The sequence below is a fragment of the Podarcis liolepis genome (assembly GCF_965112155.1).
Source record: "Podarcis liolepis genome assembly, chromosome: 4".
NCBI lineage: Eukaryota > Metazoa > Chordata > Lepidosauria > Squamata > Lacertidae > Podarcis > Podarcis liolepis.
This window is the reverse complement of record NC_139558.1, coordinates 101,165,795-101,188,124: the sequence shown is the minus strand read 5'-3', so window position 1 is coordinate 101,188,124 and position 22,330 is coordinate 101,165,795. Positions and strand designations below refer to the sequence as shown.

Genomic DNA, 22,330 nt, shown 5'->3' with positions numbered 1-22,330 from the left:
TTCCACTGCCAGCGTATTAAACTGGCTTTCTCCAGCTCAAGTAAGCTGTCTTCCAGGGCTGGGGCGGGTGCACAGGCAGTGCCCAAATGCTTCCATTCCTCTTCCAAGCAACGTAGAACTGCAGAGTTGGAGGGGACCCTGAGGGTCATCTAGTCCAGCCCCCTGCAATGCAGGAATTTCAGCTAAAGCATCCATGGCAGATGGCCACCCAACCTCTGCTTTAAAAGCCTCCAACAAAGGAAGAGCCACAACCTTCTGAAGGAGTCTGTTCCACTTTCTCAAATGGCTCTTACCCTCAGAAAGTTTTGTGCTTTAGTCAGAATCTCCTTTCTTGCCCCTTGGATCCGTTGATTCTGGTCCTCCCTTCTGGAGCAACAGAAAACAAGCTTGCACCTTCTTCCATGAAGCGCTTCAGATATTTGGAGATGGTTCTCACATCATCTCTCAGTCTTTCTTTATGGCAGATTCCCCAGCTTGATCCTTTCCAATGTATTCGACTAGATCTCCTACAAGGGCTGCTTTCTGGGGATCTTTCTGCAGCCTCCTTGCAGGGCAGAAGAGGGCCTTATGCCTGAATCAGAAACTTCCCTTTCTAACGGTAGGCTTTGCATTGATGCCTGTCCTTGTGCCTTACGGAGGAGTCTGACTCTGCTGTTCGTTGCTGTTTCTGAAGGGCCGGCTGACAGACGGGAAGGGGAAGACCATTGACTGCAAAGACGCCATCTTCATCATGACCTCCAACGTGGCCAGCGACGAGATCGCCCAACATGCCTTGCAGCTGAGGCAGGAGACCGTGGAACTCAGCCGGAAGAGAATTGCCGAAAAACTAGGTACCCGTTCCCCCTGTGTGCATTCCTCCCCCCACCCTCTAAGCTCTGGGTGTTCTCTTCCTCCTGCCAAACCCCAACCTGTGTGACATCCTTTCTGCTGTATCAGACAAAGCTCTTTCTGTTCCATGTCTCATTCAAGTGGCACCAAACATATCCCCAAAGCACAATGTGAAGGCAACAGGCTGCCACCAGCAGCCTGCATTTAGCCACCAGCATTTAAGTTTGGGGTGACTGCCACACCTCTTCCTAACCGCATGCCAGTGTGGTGAAGCAGATTAGAATCAGCCCACTTTGCCACGGCGATTGGCCCCAAGATCAACCCATCTATCATGAGATCCCTCACTCCTATCAAATCCCTCACTCCACCATGAAACTTGCCCCAGGGTGCGTCCTTGGACCAGTCGCTGCCTCTCAGCCTAACCTAGGCTTCCTCAACCTCAGCCCTCCAGAAGTTTTTGGCCTACAACTCCCGTGATCCCTAGCTAGCAGGACCAGTGGTCAGGGATGATGGGAATTGTAACAATAAATAAATAATAAATTTTTATTTATACCCCGCCCTTCCTTGTTCAGAAAACTGGGCTCAGGGCGGCTTATAAAACGTGAATAACATTAAATTCAGAATTCAAAAATCAATTTAGGGGGGAAATCCATCTAATAAGCATTAGATGATCCCCAGGGCTAGCTGGCTAAATTAGTCCTATTTGGGCCAGTGAGGAGACCAGGGGAGAATTAGCTGTGGGATCCCAGAGTAGGTATTCTTCATAAAAAGGGGAAGGGGAGGGGAGGAAGGGGAATAAAAGATCAGGCTAAGTTCAACTTGAAAGCCAGGCGGAATAGCTCTGTCTTACAGGCCGGACGGAAGGAGGTTAAATCCTGAAGGGCCCTGGTCTCATGGGACAGAGCATTCCACCAGGTTGGAGCCATCACTGAGAAGGCCCTGTCCCTGGTGGAGGATAATCTGACTTCTTTAGGGCCCGGGACCTCTAAACTATGGTTATTCATGGACCTTAAGGTCCTCTGCAGGGTGGACCAGGAGTCTCAAAACATCCGAAGGGCCAAGGTTGAGGAAGCCTGGCCTAACCTACCTCACAGGGCTGTTGTAGGGATTCAGTGAGGGGGGCGGGGGGGACAATGTATGCCACCTTGAACTCTTTGGAGAAAAAGGTGGGGTATAAAGGCAATCAGTAATTTGTGCAACCTGGCTCACGACACTCTCGGGACACTGGGCAAGCAGAATGAGCCAAGCTGCGGTGCTGGCTTCCAAAGCCAACCAGCAGGAGCAAAGGAACCCCCTGCTCTGGAAAGTGTGCTCTCTTTGTGGGTCTCCCTGCACCCTGAGCCAGGCTTGTGCCTTTTCTTTCAGATGACGTCCAGATCACAGACAAGATAACTATCTCTAAGCAGTTCAAGGAGAACGTCATCCGCCCCATCTTGAAGGTACAGATGGTGCTGTTTATTGCTAGCCTTTCCTTTCAGCCGTCTTGGGTTTCCAGAAGTGGAACGCCCCAAGCCTCGGGGGTTTGTTTTCAGGCCTCCTCTTCAGTTTCAGGCGCTCAAATGGATGAGAGCAGAACTCCGACCTGGGTCAGAGGAGGGCTCCTCAATTGTTTCCCGCAAGCAAGCCTCTGAGCCGAAAGCACTTGCACATTAATGCCCCGTGTCAAGAGGAGAGGCTGGTTTGGCTGGCATTCCTCACTGCCACCTTCAGCCCCAGGTGCCACACACTCACTGGGATGGCGAGGCAGATGGTATGGGGGAGCCTTAGGACTCCACCCCAGACCATCGTTGAATTTCAAGAAGACAATTTGATATTTATGTGTCGCTATTGCTCAGGTGTGAGAAGCGCAGAGGATCATTATATAACATACACAGATAGCGTACACTTAGAATCATAGCTCAGGAATCCCTGACAGATGGCCATCCAACCTCTGTTGAAAAAACCTCCAAGGAAGGAGAGTCCATCACCTCCCAAGAAAGTCCACACCACTGTCAAACAGCTCTTCCTGTCTCTTACTTCGTAGATCGTACAAGATTTTTTACAAAATCTTCGTAGTTTTTCCTAGACAATATTTACCAGTACAGTGGTACCTTGGTTTAAGAACAGCTTAGTTTATGAACAACTTGGATTAAGAACGCTGCAAACCCAGAAGTAGGTGTTTTGGTTTGTGAACTTTGCCTCCCCCGCTGCTATGGGAAAGCACACCTTGGTTTAAGAATGCTTTGGTTTAAGAACAGACTTCCAAAACGGATTAAGTTCATAAACCAAGGTACCACTGTATAAAGGTAAAGGGACCCCTGACCATTAGGTCCAGTTGTGGCCGACTGGGGTTGTGGCGCTCATCTTGCTTTATTGGCCAAGGGAGCCGGCGTACAGCTTCCGAGTCATGTGGCTAGCATGACTAAGCCGCTTCTCGCGAACCAGAGCAGTGCACGGAAATGCTGTGTACCCTCCCGCCAGAGCGGTACCTATTTACCTACTTGCACTTTGATGTGCTTTCAAACTGATAGGTTGGCAGGAGCCAGGACCGGGCAACAGGAGCCCACCCCGTCGCGGGGATTCGAACCACCGACCTTCAGATTGGCAAGTCCTAGGCTCTGTGGTTTACCACTGTATAGCAGCACACATTTATTATGTAGCATTGGGAACATTCCAGTGGGTCACTAGGCATAATTTTTTAAAATACGGGGAACTGTATATCGTAATATAACAAACATCCATCCGAAAGAAGTCCGTACTAGCTTCTGGGGAATTCTCATATTTTTTAGAAACATCAGAAGCAACTTGGTGTATGAACACACTGAACAGGAAAATTGAGAGCCTGCGATCCTATATGTTTACCTGGGAGTAAATTACGGCGCTGTAGCAAAGCAGGAGTCTCCCTGGTTCACACTTAGATGGGGGTAGAGTCCTCCTAAGCAACTTAATGAAGGGGAGCCCACCAGACATAATTGGGGGAGTGGAGAGGTTCTGCTCATTCGTCCTTCTGTTCATTTCGATTTGCTTTCACTTCTCCTGGTCTCGTTTTGTCCTCCACGGACAGCGATTTCAACATGTTACAGGGGTTTTTTTCCTGCAGACTGCTCATCCACTTTGCCTTCCCAGCAAACCTCTCTGCTCTGCCCCTTTTCCTCCTGCAGGCTCACTTCCGGAGAGACGAGTTCCTGGGAAGGATCAACGAAATTGTCTACTTCCTCCCCTTTTGCCACTCGGAGCTCATCCAGCTTGTCAACAAGGAGCTGAGCTTCTGGGCTAAGAGGGTAAGGATCTCTGCCCGTCGCCCCCACGCCTCCTCCCTCCCCCATGCATTGGGCCTTTCGCACAAACACACACAACACCCCAGCACTTCATTTAAAGGGAGAAAGAAATCCTTGCTGCTAATTCCCTTGGAAATGTGAAGATGGGGTTCATAAGTGCAAACACAAACATGTAACTGCAGACACATAATTGAAAAATCACAAATTAAATCCAGGTGCGTGTTATCCAATTCTGCAGTTTAATGACAGTTAGACCAACAGCATTTCACATACCGCAGTTTCTGGAATTTTGCACCAAATTTTGCACCAAATCATGAGCTTCCATTTTAGAATAGAAAGCAAAGCAAGTTCCAGGTCCTCATTATTATTATTATTATTAAGCTGTGTTTGAAGAATTAAAATCAGACGGCTGTCTGTAAAAAGCACCAGCAATCAAGAGAGTGGAAATTCTGTGCCCTTCCCAGTCACCTTCCCCTCTCTTCTGATGTCTAGTTTCCTAATCATAAGTCACTCATAGAATCCTAGAATTGTAGAGTTGGAAGGGACCCCAGGGTCATCTAGCCCAACCCCCTGCAATGCACTCTTGCCCATCTCGGGTGGCATTATAGTTCAGTGGTAGAATATTGGCTTTGCATGGAGAGAGTTACCAGCTTCCTCAAGCAAGACTTGGACACTCGTTCCCTAAACCACTTCCTATTTGCTTAGGCCAGGCATAGGCAAACTCAGCCCTCCAGGTGTTTTGGGACTACAACTCCCATCATCTCTAGCTAACAGGACCAGTGGACAGGGGTGATGGGAGTTGTAGTCCTGAAATATCTTGCCTGGCTATGGCAGTGCTGCATTAGATGGACCAGTCACCTGACTCAGTATAAAACAGCAGCATGCATCCCATAGTACAGTGTTTAAAAACATAGTTTGCCTGCAGAGGGTCCCAGATTCATTCCCTGGTGCCTTCAGGAAGGGCTGGGAAGGATCCCCCTCTGGAACCCTGAAGAGCTGCTGCCAGCCAGTGAAGGTTATACTGAGCTGGATGAGCCCAGGTGATGGTCTGGCTCATCATTAAGCAGCAACAGACAGGCATGTGAAATCAATTTAATGAAAAACAAAAGTCAGAATAAGCATTTAGATTAAGAAATGATATACAACACAAACAAATCTTCCGCACGTATTTGTTTTTGTTTTTTGTAATGTGCTCTGAGTGCAGAATTTGGGTTGCACTTCCTTGGGGTGGAAACTTCATTTTTTAAAAATAAATTAATAAAAATGCAGCCTTGTGCAGTTGCCATGAGTCTTGTAAAATCTGTGCAGAGAAAAAACTCAACACACACAAGTTACCTATTTTATTCGGATCAATATTTGATGCCAAGCCATTTCAAATGTGTGCGGTTAGAAAAAGTAAGTTTAAGGTAATATGGCCTTAATTTACACAATATAGCACTTAACGGGATCGGGGCAGGTTGTAATAGAACCGATTCCCTTCTTAACTCTTGTCAGCTCTGATGAAGCTGTTTTCCAGGGGAAGCAAATTGCAGTAATTTAAAAAAGAAGCAAAACTCCACACCCGCAAATCCTCTCCAGCCATATAGATTTTCTGTGCGGTGGTATTACGAAGATGTCCTCATTTCACCAGGATCACGGTGGAGGACAGTGTTCAGGCGAGGGGGGTGGGGGTTGCTTTCTGTAGATAGGAGACTCCGGCCCAGAAAGCTCTCTGCTCAGCCCAGTGCAAACCAGCCTCTGCTTCAGAGAGCGAAACAGTGTTCATCGGATCCCAGTAACTTGCTGCTTCTTTCTCCCCCTGCAGGCCAAGGCAAGGCACAACATCACCTTAGTGTGGGACAGGGAGGTGATGGACGTGCTAGTGGATGGCTACAACCTGCACTACGGAGCCCGCTCCATTAAGCACGAGGTGAGCGGGGGGGGGGGGCAGAGGGGGCTCTTGCTCCTCTTCCAGTGCTGACGGAAGGGACCTGGTGGCAAGCCTTGCTTTCTCCCTCAGCTAAGATGCTCCACCAACGCTGCTGCAACGTTGGCTCATAGGGGAGCTGCTCCACCCCAGCATCATTCCGGTTGTCCTAATGATCCCAAAGCATGGAATTTGCCCTTTTCACAGCTGAACCTCTTCATTGAGCTGTATCTGCTACGACCCCAAGGTCTCATTCCCCATGAGCATATATGAAATTAAGATTTCGTGGCCCCTAAAACAACATGGCATCAGTAACTTAGTTGTAAGATGTGTGATTAAGTAATGTTTAAGAAAATGGTGGAATATGAGGTAATATTATGCTTAAGTTAACCAGTTTAGTATATGATAAAAATATTGAAAATTGGGGATATAATATTCGAGACTACAAAATAAGATTTGAAACAAGGTAATAATTTGCTGTTCGCAACTATAAAACTGAGAACGCAGGAAAGGGTGATGTGAGGAAGTCCAAAGGTTGTGAGAATATGATTAACGGACAAATTGATTTTATGTACTTTATTTTTTATTCATTCTTTGCCTACTTTTTAAATCTTTTCTGTTTCTTTTGTTTTGTCTTATGGTGATGGTATTGTGTATGTTTGTTGGTTTGTTTTATGTCTAAAAAATGCAATAAAAAAACTTTTTTTAAAAAAAAATAAGATTTCGTGGCCCCTTCCAACTCTGCAGCATGATTCACTGATGTGCAATCTCTTGAATGTGCAGTCTGCCAGTCTCAAGGCAGCTTCTGCTTACGGCAGCCCACGTAGGCTGGATTTCTGTGTTTTTTTATTGTTTTAAGTCATTTTTATTTGGTTTCACAAATACAAAGCTATAAACAAATAGAAAACGAGAAACATATCCATGTAAAGAGATTCCTTCAAATCTCCAGGCTTCCCCCCACCCCCTCCATGAAATTCCCTTTTAAACATTTATTCCTGAATATTCTTCCATACTCTCATTTTTATATCAAACCATATTACCCATGATAATAGTCACACTACAAGTGAGATCAAAATCCTGCTAACGTTTCCATCTGCTTCCAGTGGTCTCCTAAATAACTTATAAATTTTCCCATTCTTTTATAAAGTTATTCTCTTGATTTCCAAGTTTTCCAGTCAGTTTTGCCATCTCTGCATAGTCCATCAGCTTGGCTTGCCACTCCTCTCTGGTAGGGAGTTTGTCTTTTTTCTGTTTAATTTTCTATCCTGCCTTTTCTTAAAAGAGCTCAAGGCAGCTCCCCTCTCAACAACCCTGTGAGGGAGGTTAGGCTGGAAGATAGGAAGTAGGCCAGGACCTCTCAGGGAACTTTGCGGCTGCATGTGGGATTTGAACCTGGGTCTCTGTTCTTGATCCAGAACTCTTCTCACTACTATGTGGCTCGTCTCTGTCCCTGATCCCCAGGTTGAACGTCGAGTCGTGAACCAGCTCGCCGCCGCCTACGAACAGGACCTCCTGCCCCGTGGTTGCACCTTGCGGATCACGGTGGACGACTCAGACAAGCGGCTCCTGAAAGCCAAGGGCAGCTCGTCCGCCGCGGAGGGCCAGAGGAAAGGCCCCACGCTGCGGCTGGAGATAGTTGAGAAGGACAGCAAAAGCCGGAAGCTGGACATTCAGGCCCCGTTGGCTCCCGACGAGATGTCCTATACTTTATAGGCCCGTGGGCTGCCCCCTGCGGAGCTTCAGGTTGTGTGGTCAGTAATAAAACAATCATGAGATGTAGACGGAGGAGTAAGGAAGGTGGTTTGGGGAACCCGGGTTTCTCTGGAGATCAGAGCTTAGCTGGGAGAGAGATAAAGAGAGAACCTTATAGCTCAAATCACTGCTACAGCCTTGTTGAGACAGGGCTACCCTGTGCAAAATCGATGGGCGGGTTCAGCCTGCTGCCCCGCAGAGCTGTTTGCGAGGGGGAGAGGTTTGTGCTTTGGGTGGGGCAGGGTTTCTCAGGGGAAATAAGCACGAACTTCCTTGTTCCGAGCAAGCTGCTGTGCCTGCCTCCCTCCAGCCCCTAAAGTGATGCTGCAGAATGTGTTGGGTGCCGATTCAGGTCTCAAAAAGTGACTTTTTCAGACGCTCACCAAGGTTATGCCTCTGCGAAAGTGCTGGGTGTGGCCTTTTCCAGCCACCTGGGCAACAACCAGATCTCTTAAGTTATTGCAATAAATGTAAATGGATACCAAATGAGGTCCTCTCTTCGTCTGTTCATCTCGGGCATTTAGGTGGCGGCGGTGGGGGATCCTCCTGCACATGCTCAGCTGAAATGCGTGGGAGCTGTGCAGGTGGACAGTTTGTAGAAGCCTAAAATTGTAGAGTAGAAAGGCCTCCTAGGGGTCATCTAGTCCAACCCCCTGCAATGCAGGAATCACATCTAAAGAATCCCTGACACACGACCATCCAACCTTTGCTTAAAAACTACAAAAAAAGGAGAGTCCATCACTTTCCAAGGGAGTCTGTTCCACCATCGAGCTGCTCATCCATTGGTTCGACTCCTGCCTCCAGTGCGGGAGAAAACAAGCTTGCTCCATCCTCCATGTTGACAGTCCTTCAGAGATTCAAAGATGGCTGTCATATCACCTCCCAGTCTTCTCTCCTGCAGGCTAAACACCCCCATCTCCTTCAGCCATTCCTCATAAGGCTTGGTTTCCAGACCCTTGGCCACCTCAGTCACCCTCCTCTTGCAACATCCTTCTTAAACTGTGGTGCCCAGAACCGGACACAGTTCTCCAGCTGGGGGGTCTGACCAACACAAAGTTCTGTTGCATTGCCGTTTGTGCAGAAGAACATCCTGCTGAATTACCGTATTTTTCGCTCTGTAATACGCACCCGACCATAACACGCACATAGTTTTTAGAGGAAGAAAACAAGAGAAAAAAAATATTCTAAATGAAACAGTGGATGTATGATTTTTGTGGTCCATGCTGTGGCCACAGACATGTGATCTGATGGTGAGTTTGGGGTAGCCCAATGCAAAAATCCTGAGGATCCATGTGGATCCGTGCTTTGTAACCATGTTTTTGCACCACTGCGGCCCCAGGCAACAGTGGGTGCGTGATTTTTTGGGTGCAAGCTGTAGCCATGGACATGCTATGTGATCTGATGGTGAATTTGGGGTGACCCAGTGCAAAAATCCTGAGGATCCATGTGGATCCGTGCTTTGTAACCAGGCTCTCTGTCCCTCTCTTCTCCCCACTCAGCGACTCTTCTCCCGCTTTGCTGTTTCAAAGCGAGCAAAGCGAGCCACGGAGGAGGGAAGGAAGGGGAACCATGGATCCTCTGCTCATGACTGCAGCAGATCCCCCCCCCCCCCCGCCATCCGTAGGTATTCGCTCCATAACACGCTCAGACATTTCCCCTTACTTTCTAGGAGGGGAAAAAGTGAGTGTTATGGTGCAAAAAATACGGTATGCCTTTTGCCTTTTCTCCCTTAAGGGTCTGCCTGCATCACTATTCCTTGTTACGGTGGTGGGGCAGTTCTGTTCTCTGGCTTACGCTTCTGTTCTCTGCCTGCCTAGGGGCCAGTGGCTCCCATGGTGAGGAAGCTGGAGCTCACCAATGCCAAGAAACATGCCCAAAACATCACGATGGGGCGCAGCTCTCCAAAGCCACAAGACTGAGGGCGTCTTTTTTGCCCTTCCCAAACATGTGCTTCCTCTTCCTCCTGCTCCTCGTAGGATTGTTTGCTACTCTGAAATTGATTTAGTTTCCTAAAACAGTAGGAAATATTGTGCACCCTGCCATGGTTTAAAGCGGGGAGGAGCAAAGTTTGAGAGTAAGGAGGGAGCCAGTGGCCAGGAATTAGCTGTGACCCTTAGGGTCCCTTCCAGTGCTACAGTTCTTTGATTCAAACTGCAGAGCGTTTGGTGGCATAGTTCCTCTTTACCGAAACAAGAACATAAGACGAGCCTGGCTACTGGATCAGGCCCAGCTTCTAGCTCTCACAGCAGCCAATCAGATGCCGCCTTGAGAGAAACCCGCAAACAGGACCTGAGCACAACAGCAGCACTCCTTGCCTGCGGACCCCACCCTAAGTGGTATTAAGAGGCATTGCTCCCCCAGCAGTGGAGACAGAACAAGCCATCCTGGCTGGTAGCCATTGAGAGCCCTCTGGCCCAGGAGTTTGTCTAATCCTCTTGTAAAGCCATCCATGTTGGTGGGCATCACTGCATTTTGTAGGAGCAATCTCCATAACTTAACTATGCACTGTGTGAAGAGCTACTTGTTTTTGTCCGTATTGCCTGTTCCAACATTCAAGCATCGTTTAATGGCCTCTCTGGGCTCTAATATTAAGAGAGAGGGAGAAAAACGCCTCTCCACGCCACGTGCAATCTTGCAGACCTCGATCACTTCCCTGTTTCCCCTTAAGTGCCTTTCCCCCTCATAGGAAAAGCCTTTCCTCGTGGGGAGTTCGCTCCTATCATTTCTGTTGCCCTTCTCTGAACCTTTTCCAACTCTGCACTATCCTTTCAGAGGTGTGGCGACCAGAACTTCACACTGTATCCCAAGTACGACCTCCCCATAGATTTGTACAATGCCGATACTGTCGTTTGTTTTCGCTCCCCAGCCGCAGACGACACTCCCTGGGGGTGGGCCCAGGGCTCAGCTGTGGACCGTGCCAGCTTTTGCACAAGAAGCTGGCGATGCAAAGATGCCATGGGTGCAGGCTGATCGATTGATCGCCAGTGAGCATATATATAACTCTGATAAGCATTCAGAGCTTCAGCCCCATTGATTGAGTTTGCCTCGAGGTTTGGCTGCTAATCTAATTACAGCCGGAGGATTGAGAACAGGAACCAGGGTAGGAATACCTTTATTATGATGATGATGATTATTTATCAGTTTTAGCACTCCAAAAGTGTTCTGCATTTCTTATTTATTTCGTGGAGCAACCGTAGCTCGCAGGGCTGAGAATCAGCCTCATTAAGCTGAGCGGAAGGATAACAGATTTGTCAGCCTTGTCAGCGATTTCATTCGCAGCCGGGGAAAAGTGGGGAGATGAGAGTTTGTTTTTTGGACCTTGCTTTGCAGAGAGAGTGGCTCTTGGGGGGTGGGGTGGTCTTGCACCCAGACTTCCCCCACAGCCTTTGGCTCCCTGGGACAGGTTCTCCAAATACCCTTTTGAGTACATTGGCTTGCAAAAATTCTCTCAAAACATACCTCTGCACTCAGAGCAACGAGGAAAAGTCAACCTCTGCCCCATTTCCACGCTTCTCCGCATCGCAGGGGGTTGGACGTGGGGGGGGGCAGTGGGTTGCCTCCCCCCAGCAGTGGGCAACTTGGCTCCCTGTTGTGTGGATCATCCTGAGCTCTTTGCAAGCCACGTTGGCAGTTTGCCTGTTCTCTGCATAGGGCACCCACTCACCTGAGCCACGTTGGACAAACAAGACATCAGGACATAAGCAGAGCTTGCTGGATCAGGCCAATGGCCCATCTAGTCCAGCCTCCTGTTCTCACAGTGGCAGAACAGTTGCAAGGATAGGTTCTGCAGAACACTACCCAGATACTTTCCTTTGGGGCCAACAGAGACTTTAGCAAAGAGGCCAAATTTGCTAGGCATGTTCAAAGTATTCAGCTTGCAGAATCAGCCTTTTCTTGGTGCAGAATTTGGAAGTGCTTCCAAATTCTGCACCAAGAAAAGGCTGATTCTGCAAGCTGAATACTTTGAACATGCCTCTCAACCTCGGCCCTCCAGATATTTTGAGACTACAATTCCCATCATCCCTGACCACTGGCCCTGCTAGCTAGGGATCATGGGAGTTGTAGGCCAAAAACATCTGGAGGGCCGATGTTGAGGAGCCTGATCCAGAGCCTCGTGCTTCTGATCACAGCTCTCCCTCCATAAGGTTTAAAAGCAACAGACTTCATGCCTTCAGCCTCTCCTCTCCTCTCCCCGCCCTAGTCCTTCCATTCCCTGCACCTTGGACTTGTAAACCCACCTGGAAGCAGTTTTTGAACTGCAACTTAACACTGCTTTGATTAATAAAATTACATTTCATAAGAAAGCCACAAATGCACTCATTCTTGGCGCTTCAGTTCCTGGGTCCCATCTCTTATTGGAGTACGATTCTGCATCTATTTATAAAATTTATACACTTGATTTTGAAAACCCTCAAAGCGGTTTATGAAAAAGATGAAGCAATAAACATTATCAATAAGAAGAATCGGCAACAATAATTTTAAGACTTTTGAAAAGTTAAATAACAATACTGTAGACCAGAAACAGATTAAAACGTGCATCAACTTTCAAAACCTCTGGGTAGGCTTGTCTAAATAATGTTTTTGGCAGAATGTTCTTGGTTTGAACCTCGTGGACCAGATGGGAAATGGACAAAAGGCAGAAGATTCCTCTCTGGTGCTCTGAAGCAACAAGGACCTCTGTGGCCTCATCCTGAAATTCATCCAGCTTCCCAAGGCCTGATAATCATGTGCACCTCCTGTCTCCCCAGCCCCACCCCACCCAAGGTGGAGGACAGAACCTGGGCAGGATGTTCTTGCGAGTTGGGCGAGTGTTGCAGAGTTGTGGGTCAGCAGCAGGGAGAGTGAAGGGGAGAGACAGGCCAGGTTCTCAATGTCTTCTCAACAGGTGCTGCTAGGGGTTTTCTGTCTTGGGGTCTTGCACTTTTGGAATGTAGTTCTTGAATTGCGTTGTATTGCTTTGTATGGATTATATTCTGTTGGAAGTTCCTCAGTTTCATTAAATAAACTTTTATAAACTGCTTAGAGACTGCCTTAGTATTAAGGAGCATAATAATAATAAATATTTAAATAACTGAACTGTGGAAAATGGGTCTATCCAAAATTTGTGCCTAGCCTCTTATATCACAGCCGCCCCAGAGTGGCTTGCGGATCACTCACCTGCCATCCAGGGAGGAGGATGCATGAATGAATGAGAGGATATTGATTGATTGATTGATTGATTGATTGATTGGACTGGATTGAGTTTATATTCCTTCTTTTTTCCTCCACGGAGCACAGTGAGGCATACATGTGTTTTTTTGTCCCAGATCCCTATTTTATCCCCACAAGACCCCTGTGAGGTAGGCAAGGCTGAGAGGCAGTGAATGTCCCCATGGTCACTCCCAGTGAGTGGGGGATTTGAACCCTTGTCTCCCAGGCCCTAGTCCGACGCTCTAACTACAGTGGTGCCTTGGTTCTCAAACGCCTTGGTTGCCAAATGCGAAAAACCCAGAAGTAAGTGTTCCGGTTTTCGAATGTTTTTCAGATGCCGAATGTCCAATGCGGCGGTCGGTTATTGTTTCCGGGGCACCTGCACCAATCAGAAGCTGTGTCTTGGTTTTTGAACATTTCAGAAGTCAAATGGACTTCTGGAACGGATTAAGTTTGGCGCTTTTGTTTTTGCTATTTTGCGTTTTTGAGGCTTTTTCGGTTAATTTGTTTCTGTGACTGTGCAGAACCCACTTCAGCTACTGATTGATTGATTGATTGTGTGACTGCGGAAATGGATAAAAGCCCCCCATCCAAAGAATGACTAACATCCATGCAGGTAAGAAAAAAAACTAATTTTTAATTTTTATCACCTACTGCCTTATTAAGGGACGCGGGTGGCGCTGTGGGTTAAACCACAGAGCCTAGGACTGCCTGATCAGAAGGTTGGCAGTTCGAATCCCTGCGATGGGGTGAGCTCCTGTTGCTCTGTCCCAGCTCCTGCCAACCTAGCAGTTCGAAAGCACGTCAAAGTGCAAGTAGATAAATAGGTACTGCTCCAGCGGGAAGGTAAACGGCATTTCCGTGCGCTGCTCTGGTTCGCCAGAAGCGGCTTAGTCCTGCTGGCCACATGACCCGGAAGCTGTACGCCGGCTCCCTTGGCCAATAAAGCAAGATGAGCACCGCAGCCCCAGAGTCGGCCACGACTGGACCTAATGGTCAGGGGTCCCTTTACCTTTACCTTACTGTTTTATTTATTTTATAGTACAGTACATTGATTATTGCTTTCATTTTATGGATCAATGGTCTCGTTAGATAGTAAAATTCATGTTAAATTGCTGTTTTAGGGTTTTTTTAAAGTCTGAATTGGATTGATTCGTTTTGCATTACTTTCTTTGGGAAAGCGTGCCTTGGTTTTGGAACACTTTGGTTTGGAACAGACTTCTGGAATGGATTAAGTTTGAGAACCAAGGTACCACTGTACTACACTGCCTGGCATATGTTTGGCTCTTAGCATTCAGCATCTGGGTGGTGGCACACAGCGCATGGGGCTTCCTCGTATACAGAGATGAACTTCAGCCTGCTAAACACATCTGTCTCTCTCTCTCTCTCTCTCTCTCTCTCTCTCTCTGTGTGTGTGTGTGTGTGTGTGTGAGAGAGAGAGAGAGAGAGAGAGAGAGAGAGAGAGAGAGAATATCCAGCTCCCTTCTCCCAAATGAGGGTATAAAAGGTCTTATTGAATTTCCATTGTTTGGGAATCTTGATCATGCACAGTGCGTACTTTGTACAGGGACCTGGCAAATTCAGAGCAACATTGTCAAGCACCCCTCCCCCCCACAGAGAAAAAAGCCCCAGTGCCAGTCACTTTAGCATCATAATTAAAGTGGGGCGCATGCCCTCTCAAAATGAAGCCCCCTTTTGCATGGAAGTTCCCGCCAGCTTGAGCCCACACCGTCCTGATCCGCCCGCCAGCACTACTACCCCAAAGCTCCTGAGTTGGGAAAGGCCCCCCACCTTTAAAAACCGTGGTTATCTTCAGGGAGTTGGGCTCGATGACTCTTGGGGGGCTGCTCCCAGCTCTGCCATTGTGTCCTGGGCGCATTCCCAATCCTCAGTCCAATCCAGGATTGTTCCTGGCTTGCAAACAAGCCCCGGGTAAGAAGGGGACCCAATCGCTTATCCACAAGGGACAGGGGCTGAAGCACAACACACGCACCCCGATTTTTTTTAATTGTGTTTAGCTGGGGGGCGGGAGGAAAGCAGGCCGAGGCGGCGTGCCTTTAAGCAAACTGGCGAGGGTGAAAGGGCTGCCTGTGACAGATCAAATAAATGTGCCATCGCAGTCAAACCAAGGAACAATAAAAACCCAGGCAGAGGCTGCAGGAGAGAAACAGTAGCCTGTGACAGCAGAAATTCAATTACCAGCAGCCTTCAGCCCCGTGCCGGGGACGGTAATTCAATTAGGCCCATGCAGGCTCCCGCTACCAGAAGGGGCTGTGGAGCTGAGGGCTGGGGTGGTCCCACGTCGTCCGGGCCTCATCCTCGCCCAGGCGGCTTCATCTGCGTCTAGAGCAAATAATGCCACACTGCCAGGTGGAGGAGGAGGAGGGTCTGAGATGGAGCGCAGCAAAGGTTCGGCCAAAGCTTGCATCCTGCAGAGCAAAGCCCCTTGGGTGGAACGTGGGAACGCAAGAGAAGCCGGCTGGATCAGACCAACAGCCTGCCTAGTCTGGCATCCTGTTTTCACAGTAGCCAATCAGAGGCCCAGCATGGGAACCCTGCCAGCAGGATCCAAGCACATAAGCCCTCTCCCCTCTGTAAAATAGCCTGTTGGGTCAGGCCGCTGGTTCACCCTGTGCGGCCGCCTGCTCTCGCTGCAGCCAACCAGTGCCATTATTATTATTATTATTATTAATATTATTATTATTATTATTATGCCTTTTTCCCAGATGGGGACTCAAGGCGGATTACAGATTAAAAAGACAGAAACATAGATAAAATTGGAAAAGCTAGAAAGCTAAAAAGTTAGAAAAGATAATATTAGCAAGTAATCAAACACTAAAAGGTAAAGGGACCCCTGACCGTTAAGTCGCAGATGACTTTGGGGTTGCTGCGCTCATCTCGCTTTACTGGCCGAGGGAGCCGACGTTTGTCCGCAGACAGTTTTTCCGGGTCATGTGGCCAGCATGACTCAGCCGCTTCTGGCGAACCAGAGCAGCGCACGGAAACGCCATTTACCTTCCCACCGGAGCGGTACCTACCGTATTTTTCGCTCTATAACACGCACCCGACCATAACACGCACATAGTTTTTAGAGGAAAATCCGTAGGCATGCCACCCGTAGGCATTCCCTCCATAACACGCACAGACATTTCCCCTTACTTTTTAGGAGGAAAAAAGTGAGTGTTATGGTGCAAAAAATAAGGTATTTATCTACTTGCACTTTGACGTGCTTTTGAACTTCTAGGTTGGCAGGAGCAGGGACCGAGCAACGGGAGCTCACCCCGTCACGGGGATTCGAAGCGCTGACCTTCTGATCGGCAAGTCCTAGGCTCTGTGGTTTAACCCACAGCGCCACCCGCGTCCCCTTAATTGAACACTACTGGAATTAAAACTGCATACAGGCAATGGGCATTTCACGTGGGGGTCCAAGCCTAGCCCCTGCACCCGTTGGTGGAGTGCGCATAACGCTCCCTGCCCCGTTCCGGTCCCATTCTTCCCTCTTCCGGGTCACGCCTAAATTGTTCATTTCCTGAGTGTGTGTTTGTGTAAAGGGAAACTCACAAGCAGGAACCTGAGCTCTAGCCATTGTGGCTAGCGGACACTGAGAGCCCTCTCTTCCTCCATGAATTTCTAATTCTCTTATAAAGCCCATCCAGGTTGGTGGCCGTCACTACCTCCTGTGGGCGGGAGTTCCACAGGTTAAATATGTGCTGAGTGAAGAAGGGCCTTATTTGATCTCATGAAAGGGTTGTTGTGGCCTCCCTGGATGTCTTAGTCCTGGGACAGAACCAGAAATGGACAGGATAAGCATGCAGCTGTCACCTTGCCGGGTCAGACCGGAAAATCCAATTTAACCCAACAGCCACCTCCTCACTGTGAATGCCTCTGGGATGTCTGCAAGGAGGACAAAGAGCTCTTCCCTGTTGCTCAGCCCAGAGAGACTGGCATTCCATGAAATGGGGCCTCCAGAGCTGGAGGTCTCAGGGTTGGGCTAGATCACCCACAGGGTCCCTTCCAATTCTACAATTCTATGGTTCTACGTATTTAAAATTGAGACGGATTGTGCAGAAGCTGAACCAAGCCTGGAAGCATTAACACTCAGCATCTGAGTGATGGGCCAAAGACTTAATACGCTGGATGGCAAATTATAATCTATATGTGTAAACTAAGATGGAGGTATTAATGCTTACTGTGTTAATGTTTGCTAATAGGTCTTTCTTTTCGTCATGATTCTTTCCTTCCTTCCTTTCCTTTCTAAAATTTGCAATTTTAACCCCCCCCCCCCAATTTTTTAAAAGGCCTGAGAGGGTGACGAGTGAAGCCTTCTCTGTGATGGCCCCTGCCCTTTGGATATTGCTTCCCTCCCCCTCCCCCCCCCTTTTTCTCCTGGGCTGTTTGTGTCCTGGCTGCTTGTTTTATTCCTTCTATCCCATTTTTCTCATTTCTTCCTTCCTCTTGATCTGCTTTCCCCCTTCTCCTCCTCCTCCGATTTCCTTCTCTCTTCCTTCTATTTCCTCTCCCTCCTTCCCTTCTCTACTTTCCTCTCCCCTTTGTTGCCAATTTGGGGTGACCTTGCTGTCCTTATTCCTCACTCTCTCTTGTGCCCAACAACACTGCCGTCCCCCCCAGCATGACTCAGCATTGAGCAATATACCCATTAAATAACAATATTTTTGAAAAATCATCAGTGGCATGAATACTCCAGCTGTTGTTCCTTTTTCCATTCGCTTTCAAAAGCCCTTTAAAGCCAGCTGCTTCCTCCCCACGTTGCATCTTAGCTCTCTTTGTTAAGCAAAATATGGATTTCGTTCCCTAAACCTCAAGCACTAAGCCTGGTTTTTCCAGATGCCTGAACCATGCTCACCACCCACACCCCATCCGTTGCACTTCCCTTGAGACTGAAAGCTGTCCATCCTCTGCTGAACCCAGACCAAAGATCTATCTTGCGCACATAGGAGCATTGTGTGGCCCCCAGTCGCCTTCTAAGCGGCCCACAGGACCCCTTCCTCCTGCCCAGTGGGTTGGCACCGGAGCTCAGCAACTCGAATTCTTAACGCGGGGAGGCAAATGTGATTTGATAGGCATTCCTGATACCTGTTGTTAAAAGATATGTGGCTCCCATGCAGGGTTCGAAGGGTATAATATATTCAAAAGAAGCCAGAAGGAGAAGGAACATTGTGTGCAGAAGATGCAGCCACATTCAAGGAAATCCATGCGCTTTGGACGCAATGAAGGGGTGTTTATTTGGGTAAAAATAAAAGGAGAAGGAAATAAAAGTGAGAATCCGCTGCACGACACCAAGCTGGGCAGAAGACTCGGCTTACGTGTGCCCTGATCAGATTACTGGATTTGCAAAGGGGAGAGACATCTGCAGTTGGTGAGACAGCTACAGTCATTCCTGGATGGGAAAGCCCAGCCACAGTAGTTCTTCTATTGGTTATTCCAAGACCAAATTACTGCAATGCAATATTTGTGGAGTTTCCCTTGTACCTGATCCAGAATCCTGCAGAGCCATTGCTGACAGGAGTAAGACCTTGTCACCTTCGGCTTGGAGATCTGCACTGGTTGCCCATTTCCTACCAGGCCAAAGTCAAGGTGTCACTATTAGTATATAAAGCCCTTAACAATATTCAGTGTTATGTTGGAGGGGATGCCAGGAAACGGGGAATTAAGTTCACATGTGGTGGTGGTGGGGTGTAAATAGGTACATTTTTTTTTCTTTTGCAAAGGGTGTTTAAGGAGATAGCAGAAATCACTGGATTAAAGCTGACCGGAAGTCCAGAAGTAGCCTTATTATCAATTTACAATGGGGTGGAAGGTTCGCAGGCTATGAAGGACTTGCTCACAAATTTATTGACAGCTGGACAAGTTATAATAGCTAGGAAGTGGAAGGGGCAAGCAGAATATAAAATGGAAGAATGGTGTAAAGAGGTGTGGCATATAGCTATTAACGATAAATTAACATGTGCCATTAAGGTAAGACGGGGAATTCACAGGAGAAATGATTTTGAGGAAATATGGAGGGTGTTTGTAGAATTTGTACTGTTAAAACAGAAAGGGGCCAAACCATCACAAGAGGTGTTGAAATTTTGGGAGGTTGGATAGTTACAATGGAATGGTCTCAGTGGTGGGGTGCACATGTTTACAGTGGTACCTCGGGTTAAGTACTTAATTCATTCCGGAGGTCCGTACTTAACCTGAAACTGTTCTTAACCTGAAGCACCACTTTAGCTAATGGGGCCTCCTGCTGCTTCCGCGCCACCAGAGCACGATTTCTGTTCTCATCCTGAAGCAAAGTTCTTAACCTGAAGCACTATTTCTGGGTTAGCAGAGTCTGTAACCTGAAGCGTATGTAACCTGAAGCGTATGTAACCCAAGGTACCATACCACTGTATTCTAATTCTAGCAGTATTTTAATTTAAAAAGAAAAAGGGAAGAAAAAAATTAGAAAATAAAAAATAAAATAAAGCTCTTAACAACGTGGGACCAGTTTACCTGCAGGATCGCCTTACCCCATCTAGTCGGCAGCTTCAAGATGCAGAACTGGCACTGCTACAAGTAACACCCACTCCACCTTTGTAAGAGCTTGGTCGTTTAGTGTGCTGGAACCCACACTTTGGAACTCCATGCCTGCTGACACCAGGCAGGCGCTTTCGCTACACTCTTTGCGGCGCCTGCTTAGAAACATTTTCGTTTATACAATTCTGCCCCGGTATGTGGAACCTTGACTTGCTCCGGAGGGTAGGACTGAATCCGATGGATTCAAGAAAGGAGATTTCGACTAAATTTCTTACTGAAGTTTCTGACAATCAGAGGTGTTTGACAGTGAAACAGACTCTGTTGGAAAGTGATGGACTCTCCCTCCTTGGAGGTTTTTAAGCACAGGTTGGGTGTTAATCTGTCAGGGATTCCTGCAGTGCAGGGGGTTGGACTAGAGGACCTTTGGGATTCCATCCAATCTACAGTGCTATGATTCTATGACCTACCGGTATCTCTTAATCTGTTTCAGCTTACTGCTGGTTTTTTGAAATGTTCTATTAACTCTTTTTGCCATTCCTTTTATTGTTTTATCCTTTTTGTGAAATGCTTTGAGGGTTTTTTGTTTTCTGTTTTAACAATCAAGCGGTGTGCAAATTTCATGAAATGAAATAAACCATTTAGACTAAACATTGGGGGAAATAAATAAAAAAATTCCTCACAGTACTATCTGTTCATCTTCAGCCTTGAAAGGTAGCAGACTCTCCTTTGTTAATGGTTTTTAGGCAGAGGTCGATAGAGCATCTATCAAGATGCCGTCAGAGCAGCTGTTGTGGGAACACAGGAACCTGTCATATACTGAGTTAGGCCATTGGTCTATCAAGTTCAGTGCTGTCTACACGGACAGGCAGCAACTCTCCAGAGTTTTGGACAGGACATTCTCAGTCCTGCCTAGAAATGCCAGCGGAGATTGAACTTTCTGCAGGCAGAGACTGGACATCTGACCTCATCTGCCTATGGCCTGCATCCACAGGAGGGTGGACTGGCCAGATGTCCTTTGGGTCCCCCTTTAGCTCTGTCATTCTGTGCAGTTTCACTGTAGCCACAAATAGCCATTGCTAGACCTGGATGGATGGCTGCAGCCCGACTGACCGGCGTCTCGGTTAGCAAGTCTTCTGGAGGCAGATATCCAGCTTGACAAATTCCAGGTGAGTTCGCCATGAATCCAGAACCTTCAGAAATCTGTCTCTGTCTCGGGCAGGGCTGGGAGTTTGTTGTGAGGGTCTGAAAAACCCACAGGAAGCACAGAACTGTCCTGCAGGGCCAGGGGGCAATCGGGAGGAAGAGCAATAAGGCTGCACAATGTGTGGTAATAGATCTGTGGTGTTTATCTTTAGGCTAATAAATATTAGGATTTAGTTAGGACTTGTATGTTATAACGGGGTATGCTGCAAGGCAGTCTCAGTGTGTATTAGAAAATGGGTTATGCAAGGGGTTTGAGGTGTTTAATTAGTGTTTATGTGTCAGATAACATGTGTCAGACTTTGGGGATGCAATCAAGACCCATGCGTATTGGAATGTGCTACCTCCACCTGAGCATCAGCAATTCGCATGTGATGAGTGAAAGTAAATGTCCTAAGTGTGTACCACTCTTTAATCCTGGTCAATCAACAAGCTTTGATGAAGTCAGGGGAGCTCCTTTGTTAGGTGACACCTGGGGAAATTAACCATTAGTACTTGGAAGCATCAAAAGCTATGGTTTTCCCAGTAGTGATGATGGAAGTGAGAGCTGGACCATAAAGAAGGCTGATCACCAAAGAATTGATGCTTTTGAATTCTGGTGCTGGAGGAGACTCTGGAGAGTCCCATGGACTGTAAGAAGATCAAACCTCTCCATTCTGAAGGAAATCAGCCCTGAGTGCTCACTGGAAGGACAGATTGTGAAGTTGAGGCTCCAATACTTTGGCCACCTCATGAGAAGAGAAGACTCCCTGGAAAAGACCCTGATGTTGGGAAAGATGGAGGGCACAAGGAGAAGGGGACGACAGAGGACGAGATGGTTGGACAGTGTTCTCGAAGATACCAACATGTGTTTGAGCAAACTGCAGGAGGCAGTGGAAGACAGGAGTGCCAGGGGGTCTCGAAGAGGCGGACACGACTAAACAACAACCCGACTTGGAAGCATCAAAAGGACCGACTGCTCCAATGCAACCGAAATAATGAAGGCTTAGCTTTGAGGAGCAGGAGGATGAGGAGAGATGCCTCAGAGGACTGCATCTCTCCAGGATTTCAGCCCTACCTAGAGATGCCACTGGAAACTGAATCCAAGATCTTCCAGATGCCATAGTGTCGAACTACAGCCATTCCCTGTTGTTGTTGTTTAGTCGTTTAGTCGTGTCCGACTCTTCATGACAGCCATTCCCTATCAGCTCCCAAATCTTAGCTCAGTGCAAGGCTTCTTCTGTGCACAGAGATCAGCCGGTGTGGAGGGCCGGTGGTCTTCCCAAGCCCCGTTACCTGGAGACCCCAGGGACTAAACTGCAAAGCAGGTGCCGTGGCACAGAGCTCCCCCCACCCTCCCATCTTCCCCTTCCCCTCCAGCCTTTTCCTCTCCTCCTTTTGTCCTCCCGCCATCTCTCCGCGCAATGTGCCCAATTCTGCCCCTGCCTTTGGGCAGGCATGAGCAAGGGGCCTGCCCGCCCCGTCTCCCCCTCCCCTCCTCTCGCGTGGCAGCCTGCTGCCTAATTAGTTTAGAGGGGAAACTTAATCGAATTAACTTTTTCACAACTCCCGCAGCCTGACAGTTGGGGCTCTCTTTCACCAGCCCCGTGATCTAATTAGCTTGTTTAGCAACCTGTCCACCTCCCCAGCCTGCCTGCTCAGCCAACAGCAGCAGCAGCTGTGGGTTGGGGGGGAGAGG

At 48.0% G+C, this 22,330-nt stretch overlaps 1 protein-coding gene across 2 annotated transcripts in view; it reads left to right on the top strand.

Moving 5' to 3' along the window:
* The window catches only part of CLPB (ClpB family mitochondrial disaggregase), a 71,391-nt gene extending 63,162 nt beyond the window's left edge, over positions 1-8,229 (top strand). For both annotated transcript variants that reach the window (XM_083499549.1, XM_083499550.1), the window contains exons 12-16: positions 674-830; positions 2,194-2,267; positions 3,969-4,088; positions 5,890-5,994; positions 7,453-8,229. In XM_083499549.1, coding sequence (XP_083355675.1) covers positions 674-830; positions 2,194-2,267; positions 3,969-4,088; positions 5,890-5,994; positions 7,453-7,704 — 708 coding nt within the window. In that variant the 3' untranslated portion in view covers positions 7,705-8,229. The remainder of the gene's footprint in view (positions 1-673; positions 831-2,193; positions 2,268-3,968; positions 4,089-5,889; positions 5,995-7,452) is intronic.
* The last annotated feature ends 14,101 nt before the right edge of the window (positions 8,230-22,330 follow it).